Source organism: Bidens hawaiensis, unplaced genomic scaffold (assembly GCF_021521415.1).
Source record: "Bidens hawaiensis isolate Kalapana, Puna unplaced genomic scaffold, B.hawaiensis_p1.1 tig00054244_1, whole genome shotgun sequence".
In the NCBI taxonomy this organism is placed as follows: Eukaryota; Viridiplantae; Streptophyta; class Magnoliopsida; order Asterales; family Asteraceae; genus Bidens; species Bidens hawaiensis.
This window is the reverse complement of record NW_027499789.1, coordinates 74,071-83,088: the sequence shown is the minus strand read 5'-3', so window position 1 is coordinate 83,088 and position 9,018 is coordinate 74,071. Positions and strand designations below refer to the sequence as shown.

At 36.4% G+C, this 9,018-nt stretch overlaps 1 protein-coding gene across 1 annotated transcript; it reads right to left on the bottom strand.

Annotated features, from left to right (window-relative positions):
• Nucleotides 1–970: 970 nt before the first annotated feature.
• LOC143600532 (uncharacterized) lies at nucleotides 971–7,942 on the bottom strand. Its single transcript, XM_077078193.1, has 9 exons — nucleotides 7,872–7,942; nucleotides 7,114–7,754; nucleotides 6,917–7,042; nucleotides 6,639–6,830; nucleotides 5,908–6,135; nucleotides 4,015–5,139; nucleotides 3,065–3,352; nucleotides 2,270–2,714; nucleotides 971–2,190 (listed from the first exon to the last, which is right to left on the bottom strand). Exons 2-9 carry the CDS (start codon nucleotides 7,720–7,722, stop codon nucleotides 1,337–1,339), a joined length of 3,867 nt encoding a protein of 1,288 aa, XP_076934308.1. The 5' UTR covers nucleotides 7,723–7,754; nucleotides 7,872–7,942; the 3' UTR covers nucleotides 971–1,336.
• Nucleotides 7,943–9,018: the final 1,076 nt, after the last annotated feature.

Below are 9,018 nucleotides of genomic sequence, written 5' to 3'. Positions count from 1 at the left end.
AATAAACGACTACGAAATAAGAGCGTATGGAGTGGTAATGTGGTATAATTGAGCGTGAGATAACAAAATAATCGCGTATGAAATAAACGTTTAGAGCGTTTGGAGTTGTATAATCGAGTGTGATCTAACCAATACCCAACCTAAACTATATATAGATGTTTGTGGGGGTAAAATGGTAAAAAAAAAAAAAACGGTCCAAAAACAAAAAAAACGGGCATATAGCCGTTATAAACCGGTTTTTTTATAAACCGGTTAACCGGTTTTTCCATAACCGGTTAATAAAAAAACCGGTTTTTCCATTAACCGGTTCGTTAACCGGTTTTGGATCTAGAACTTGTAACCGAAAGACGAACCGGAGGTTTCTAAACCGGTCAAACCGGTTTTTAAAAAACCGGTTTTCGTAAAAACCGGTTTCCGGTTTAAACCGGTAAACCGGTTCCCCAACCGGTTTTTTTGGCTATCTCTATATACAAGTAATTACGTAATAGAGTAATTATGTAAGTTCCGTATAATGTAATTACATAATTATTTTACTTGTATATATTATTCTACTTTATTTTGTTAATTAACATACTAATTTCATTTGTATTTGATTAAAACCCTAAAATATTAATATAACTTAATTACCAATAAAACAAACTAAATGTCTAAACATTAGTAGATTAGTTTATGACTCGAAAGAGCAAAATAAAAATAGAAAGGAACCTTTACACGTATGTGTGAATACGGTAATCACACCAATTATCACCTACAATCTATTCTAAACCAATTTCGGCTTTGCCATCCCCCGTTCAGTCCTAACCCAGGACACAGACCAACCCGAGACTGACCTAAACACATTAATAACCTGGTTCTCAGGTTCCACCATTCAGTGTGTTCGAATTTTGGTTTTGGTCCAAGGCGGCACAGACCTAGCCGGCTAGCTCTTACCTAATATGCCTTCATAAAGATAACATCAAAACATACACATCAATCCACAGCAAAAATTACAGCAACTGACAAATCTTAGGATGACTGCTTTTTAAGTCTCTCATTCATATTACATCAAATGATCAAAATGTCAAAAACTACATGTCCTTGAATATATAAAAAAAAAAAAAAAACAAATAAATAAATAAATAAACTAAAAACCCAGTTCAAACATTAATTCTAAGTTTCTTGTGATTCAAAAACGTAGGAAAACCTACATCATCATTCCATGGAAGCCTTCCCAACAAAATTTCTTGAAGCTGTAGTTTCATGACTTGCTGCTGCATCTTCAAGGGAATCACCCCCAAAAAGTTGTATACATGAAAAACATGAAATTTTAAACATAAACCATATCAGAAACCCAACCCTACTCCTGTTGCCTTTTCAGATCAACAAAAGCTTTACCGATTTGATTTTCACACGTCAATTGAACTTCCGGTTCCAATAATTCAAGAAACTCAGTGGATAGTTTATAGGTGGTTAAATGAGAAAATATCTTACCAAAAAACTTTCTCACTTCGGCCCGTTTTGCTTGCTTTTCAGGCATATTTGTCACCAGCTCTTTAATCAAATTACCGAGACGAGAAAGATTAACACTAATCATCTCTTTTGCTTCATTACTCCCGTCCTCGTTCACCATAACATATGGTTTCAGTATTTCCAATATTAACTCGAGTGCTTCAACTTGCTTAAACTTTGATTTGGCACTAGCACATTTATCAACAACAAACCCGAAGAAATGCTGACCAACCCACGACCACCTCCTAAATATTTCTTTCAAAAATTGAGGTTTTTGTTGAGAGTTTTTATCATCAAAGTATCGCACTATTGCGGTTTTCAATATCTCAAACACCCTTTCTAGTTCAGCTTCAGGGAAGCTTCTAGAATCAATCATCTTTAGCATCCAATAAGTTGAATTCTGGGCTAGATTAACAATCTTACGATATCGCTGGAAGGAAGCAGCCTGTTTCTTCTTAGATGGAGTGATTGCTGATTTCTTTTTCCTGAAAGGTTTTGCTGCTAGTTTTAAACTCTTTTCCAAAATCGGTTCGAGAACCGATAATTGCACCGATTCTCCTTTCGGGTAGTGTTTTGTTTTAAATATCTCGTGCTCGATGATTTTACAAATACGATCACCAAGCTGCTCACTGCCTTCGGTTGTACGCGGGTTCACAAACGCCTGTGCAAGATTTGTGTATACTCTCAACACTTGTGGTTTACCTGCATTACAGCAAAGTTTTCATTTCTTATACAAATATGATATGGGTATAAAATTAAATATTTAGCAATAAAAACTCACCTCGGTTCTCATGAAGGTATATTTCCAATAATGAAAGAACACGAAGCTTGAAAAGAATGAGCTGAGAATCAGCCGTTTCACCACCAGCTTGGTTTCGTTTCTCTCTAAAGATTTGAGCAAGATAAGAATCCATTCTGAACATGGTTTCATCATCCATTCCACCATCAGATTCATCAGAATCTGGATCTTCATGAGATTCTTTTCCTATGATTCCTCCTTCAGAATCTTCAGATTGTTCTATAAGATCACCATCACTATTATTATCACCAGTTTCTGCTTCATCAGATTCCTCTGCTTCTTCAATTTCCAAAAGATCATCATCATCGTCATCTTCATCTTCACTGTCGGTCTCGTGATGTCTTGCTGGTTTCAGGTCTTTTTTTATAATCTTTAACATCCTTTGTAGACCATTTTCTGTCACATCAGCACAGTAGTATTTGAAAACCTACAAAAAAAGACGATAAACGATTAATGATACAAATTTGGCGACATTTAAGTAGGGGTATTATTCAGGTCATGTTCGCGAATTGGCAGTGCCAACACGAACAGGACCTGAAAATTGCATCAAACATGTACATCCAAACACGACACGCAAACCCACAGGTTGACTTAAAACACAACCCATTTGACCCAAAAGTTTTTTATCAACCTGTGAGCTCGCCAAGTTTACCCAAGCACGACTCATTTAGTTAAACGGGTTCACAAGTTCGACCCAGACCTGCAGATTTCATGTTAGGTTTGTGTCACGTCAGACACTCGCCCATACATTTAGGGATGCTTGATTTTAAAAACTACCTGCTCGATGGAGGACCGCATAGGGGCTGAAGACTGTGGAAGCAAAGAGATGAGTGTATCAACAAAGACATCCATTAATACGGGTGCTTCATCATTATCATCATCTGGTTCATCATCTGAATCAAGCAGATCGGGTGACGGGAAGAACTTCTTGCAGCATATGGTTATTTCAGATACAGCTTCTGAGAATTCCCCTGGCCTGAGTAGGAGTTGTAGCAGCAGTTGGATGAGCAAGTACCTCAAAGCATGCAATTTGTTAGCATCCGCACTCATCCCACAGTTCCTTTCCTGCCATCAAAAAACATGCAATTAGGGTTTGTTTGAAACATGCAATTTGCACAAATGACAAAACCAAAACCAAAACCGAATTCAAACCAAACGATTTTCCAAAAACTCAAAAAATTAGAATTTCGGTTTTTGGTTAGGTTTGAAGCTTTGAGCCCAAAACCAACCATGCACACCCCAAGGTGTAGATTGGGACAATGGTAATATTTCAGTGACAACTATTTATTATCATTATTTTCTAATAAGATGAATCAGGAAGGCTTTATGCTTTACAGAATTCATTCAGGATGCTTCTGAGCCGTACAGATAGCTTCCAATACAGGGGAAATACAGTTGAAACTTGGAACAACTGTAATATTTCAGTAGCAATTATTTACTTCTTTATTTGGACTAAAATGATTTAAAATAATTCACGCATTTCCACTTTAAAATGTTTTTGAGCCAATTCATTTTAAGCTAGCTTTTGGATAATCATAGTATTAGCTACCGAAGATCAACTTAACTCTTACTAATTTACCATAATAAATGCAATATCATATATATCATATCATTGTACTCAGTATATCCCACCAATAGCAAAGCTAAGGTAGGGTCTGAGGAGGGTAGTAGAACATAAATAATTATCAAAATAAAAACATTTCTACATAAAAGTAACAAAACTTTACCTCTCTAGAAAGCCGAGTTTCCATTGCTTGCAACTTCTTAAACGCCTTTTCATCTTCATCACTCAACGACCTAAACAAAGAAACTGAAGGAATATTCCGTAGAATACTTAAAAACCGCATAAAATAAGAACCAAGATCATTAGCTTCATGCCCACTTGCAACCGCGTGGGGCGCTTCTCCCTTTTGAGCATTTGCCAACAATAACTCCAGTTGCTCAATACACATCCCGCGAAGCGAACTTGAAGTAACTGCTTTCGGCCATCTAAACTTCTCATCTAAGTCAAATGAAGTTACTTCGGTCCCGAGAGAAGACGAAAACAAACCCTGAACCGCCAAAAACTTCAAGATTTCCTTTTGAACACAAAACCTTTCTTCGTTATCAAGTTTTGAATGTTTTAAAACACTCGAGATAGAGTCCACAACCCAAACTTTTAGAAAATCAGAAGTGCCACGTGGCTCAACCGAACCCTTTTCTTCGATTGACCCGATTTCTGAGTTATCATCAGTTGTCTGACTTTGATCTGACGGTTCTTCTGAAGCGGGATTTACATCAAGAAACATCTCGATTAGGTTTTGAATAAAAAGCATGCAACCCGATTTGGTATCAAAACCCGACATCAACTCTTTAACGGCTTTAGTTCGTGTGATGCTATCGAATTTCCCATTGCTGTGTTTCAGAAAAGCCATTGTAACCGCGACACGTCTACCGTCATCATGGCAGACCCACTCCAACAATTCTTTTAGAAAGTGTTCTGCAAACTTGTACAGCCATGAATCTTTTGTGGAGAGAATATCCACTAGACATTGAATAATCTTGAAAGAGAAAACAATGGGAATGCAAGATACAGGCAGTTTTGGTAGAACAAGAAGTATAATATCAAATGCCAAGTGTTTCCTATCATGTGATGATAAAAGAAGTGAACTTTCAATAACAATTTCCCAGAAATTTTGCAGGTTTTTCTGAATATCTTCGTCATGAGAACTGGACTTGCGATTCTTTTTGTGCTTTTTTGCAGAGTTTAACCCTGTTGCCGACTCAGCACCTTGTGGTGAAACTTCGGGTAACAGGATGTTCACCAAAATTGGCCATACACCATGTACTCGAGGCTGACAAAATGTTGACTCCTGAAAAACAAAGAAAACTTACAAAATTAAGACTACCCTGAAGGTGGTAATATCAACAGTTTCTTATAAATGGGTCAACTTGAGTTGTGTTCTAGGTCATACAGGTCAAATATGAAAGAGAATGGGTCAAACAACTTCAAAGTAATAATAATGCATACAACCTCCTAAACTAGTGACGTTTTAAATCATAAATAAATAACACAATAACTATAATAAATATTACAAAAAGAATGACAAAAAGATATATAAATAAAAAAGTAAAAAATAATATCATATTAATAATTAACAATATTAATATTAACAAGAGTTAATTACACATATGGCCTCTATGGTTTGCGAAAGCAACAGGTTTGGGTAATAATTGTGAAAAGTTGCATGTTTAGGGTTCGTGGTTTAAATTTTCTAACAAGTTTTGGTTATACAACTAACTGCTGCTTAGAAACGGCAGTGAGTCGGGTTTTGGAGTTTTGGACGAGTTAAGGTAATCCCAACCTCATACCCGATTATAAAATACCATCCCAAACCCAGCCCAAAACCTGTTAACTTTCTGTCAAGGGTATCTTGGTCATTTTACCTAGACTTAACAAAAAAGTTTACAAAAGTCAGCGCTAATACCCAAACTTGTTACAAAATTAAACTATGAAACCCAAAGATGCAACTTCTCAGCTTCTCACACATAGTGCCCAAACCAAAACGGCCATTTGTGTAATTAACTCTTAATAATACTAACAAATAAAAAACAATGTTAATAATAATAATAATAATAACCTTAAAGCAATTTGCAAGAGAGGACAGATGGTCAGCAGAAAATAATGTGTTGGAACTGTATGTCTCGGGTAAGAGCTTCCCGAACAATTTACTGTCAGCAGCTACTTTTTCTCTAAGCTTAAGAGCTAAGAGTAATGCATCGGGATTTCCAGCTTCTACAGCTCCTTCAAACCATTCATGGAGACCAGGAGCTTCTAGAACTTGCTTCAACACAACTTCAACAGGCAACTGCAATCCAAATAAAATTAGTTCATTACAGTACTACCAAAATTATAACTGTCAACCAAAAGTAAGAAGCAAAAGTTTTATAAAGATATTTAACTGAAAAACAGAATTAGAAAACTATAAATGATTTGCTTTCAGACTCCGTTTTCTAAGCTAGTCTGACAAGTTTTAAATGAAGAAAATAAAGTACTTAAAATAGGATCAAAGGGTTAAATAAGCACTTTCAGTTTTTTAAAAAATAATTATTATTATCATTTAATCCACAAATTTAAATGCCAAAGCTCCTTACAGTCCTAACAATTTAGGCAATTTGAAGGCGTTGATGAAAAATATATCTTTTCTCCCAGGTAACGGTGGCAAACCTTCTTATGGAAGTGACATTATCAATTTATCACAAACTCACAATGAATAGTTCTACAGCACTACCGTCTACCACATTATCAGTTATCAAAATAATATGCTTTAAAAGATAAAAATGCAGTTCCATCCATCAAATTTTGAAGTACCTTCTCACACAATTGATGTATAATCACAGCAGCAGGCTCCTGAAGGTACCGTTTCTTAGTAGCTAGCGAAATAACAGCACTTGTGAAATCTTTTACATGCCCAGATTCATAAGCAGTTTCTTGAACTAGTCTTCCTGATTGTGCAAGTGACCCGTATGCAAACAAACGACCTAAAAGACAATCTTTAATTTCCTGTAATAAATAAAGATACAAATCCTTAGGCAAACAACAAGTTAAACACATTCATACAAGCTACTTATTACTGGTTAACATCACACCTGACCCTTCATTGAAGAAGACACTTCCATTAAGTCAACAATCAGTTTCAGCACCGAGTCAACTGCAATATTCGGAACCGCGCCAACCAACATATCCAAACCCAATGCAAATCCTTGCCTTGCACACTGCAAAAGGTTTTGTTTTTTAACATCTTCATCATTCACAAACATTAATACATAATATACAAAAATTATACCTCTCTAGATGACGAAACACCGCGAATAAGCCTCCGAACCGCGTACCTAACAGACGGCGCACACTCATTCAATCCATCATTCTTCTCCGCTTCCAACTTCACCTCACCTTCAACACCTTCCTTGTCCTCCAACACATCATACGCCTTCTGAACCTCCTTCAACTCCGTCACTAATCTCTCCGCCGCAGCCTCCCGAACCGCCACATCCGCCGCCCCTAAATCCTTAAACACTCCAATATGAAACTCCGGCAAACCGTTACTCAATCTCTTCTCATCTCCATTCACTTCCACATTCGCTAACTTCGGCTTCACTTCATCATCACCCGAACTGGCACGGTGCTTTTCCTTATCCATCGCTTTCCGTTTCTTCTTCCGTTCCATCGGTTTATCCGCATTTGAACTCTTTTCATTACTCCCAGGGTTTGCTACCTCTCCATCGTCCTTCTTCTTCTTCTCCTTTTCCGGTTTCTTCTTTGAAACCTTATCGGAGCTTAAATTAACCTCTCCGTCATTCTTCTTTCCCTTTTTAACCTTTTTCCTCAATTCATCCGTATCAGTTTTGTGATTATCCAGTTCTACACTGTCGGAGCTTCGTTTCTTAGTGCCCATGGATTCCGATTATATAATAAATTGACGAAAATCTGTGTTGAATTAACACGAAAGCAAATGAAAACAGAGCTAATTGATTAGCAATGAATGAACTGATAATAATACAAATAGTACAGGTGAATGATATAATTGGATTACAGGATACGAACCTAACTGAAATGGTGAAGGCCGTTAGGGTTTATCAAAACCCTAATAATTTATAGTGTGTATGTACCGGCGATGATGCCTCTAAAACTAAAACCTAGGTTTTGAACAATATAAAACTGCGATGTGAAAAGTTACAATTACGCTCCTTATAGTTTGCTTTAGTTTTTCAACCTCCACCTTGTTTAAGCTTAGACTTGTTTAAATGCAAACAAGCTAAGCCTAAGATCGGCTCATGAAAAAGCTCGATCGTACTGAGCTTAAACAAGTATGAGCACAAGCTTAAGCCTATAAGTAAGCTCGTTTAATATATGAGCATGGGCACGAGCTTCACAAATCAAGCTCAAGCCGGCTCACGAGACTAACGAGCTTGTCATGTATATATTCTTTCAAGCCATCATATTGCTTTATTTGTAAATGGAGACTTCTCATGAATTTGATCCGAATTCACGGGTATGGGTCACACTAAATCCATATAGCCCTTAAACGAATTCTAGCATCTCATTAAACTAAAAATTAATCTCGTCAAATATTTTATATGAAAATCCTATAAGATAGGGATATAATAAAATAGTATCCGATTTTTTTAATAAAAAAGATATTATTTATAATAAAGAAACAATTTTATAGTAAAAAAATAAGCGGGTCATGGGTCTCACTGTGACAATCGTCAATTCCAGGTTAACTTCGTTAACTCAACTCCGTCAATTCAAACTTTAAGATCGTTGAATCTATAACGCACACTTCATTACATTTAAACTAGGGTTTAAATGACGCTTAACACTCACTACATGGGTAGTCTTTCGGGATTTGCACCGAAACGCAAACGAGTTGACGCAAACGATTGATAAATAAACGACAAACGTAAAAACAATAATTATATGATTATTATGTGTTAGGATTATGTGCTATGTGATAATACTATGGTCATGTTAACTTATTGTCCAAGTATGATGGAATGTTCTAGAAAAACAACACTTGAAAGTAGAAGGACTAGAGTGTAACTTGTTTGCTTATAAATATATCCTAAACTAAACCCTAACCTATTATTATTATTCCTTCCAAATCCCGATCGGAGCTCTCACCTCCCCTCTCCAAGGCTGCCGTCACTTTCATACACACATACAAACCCTAATCAAGTGTTTAATCCAA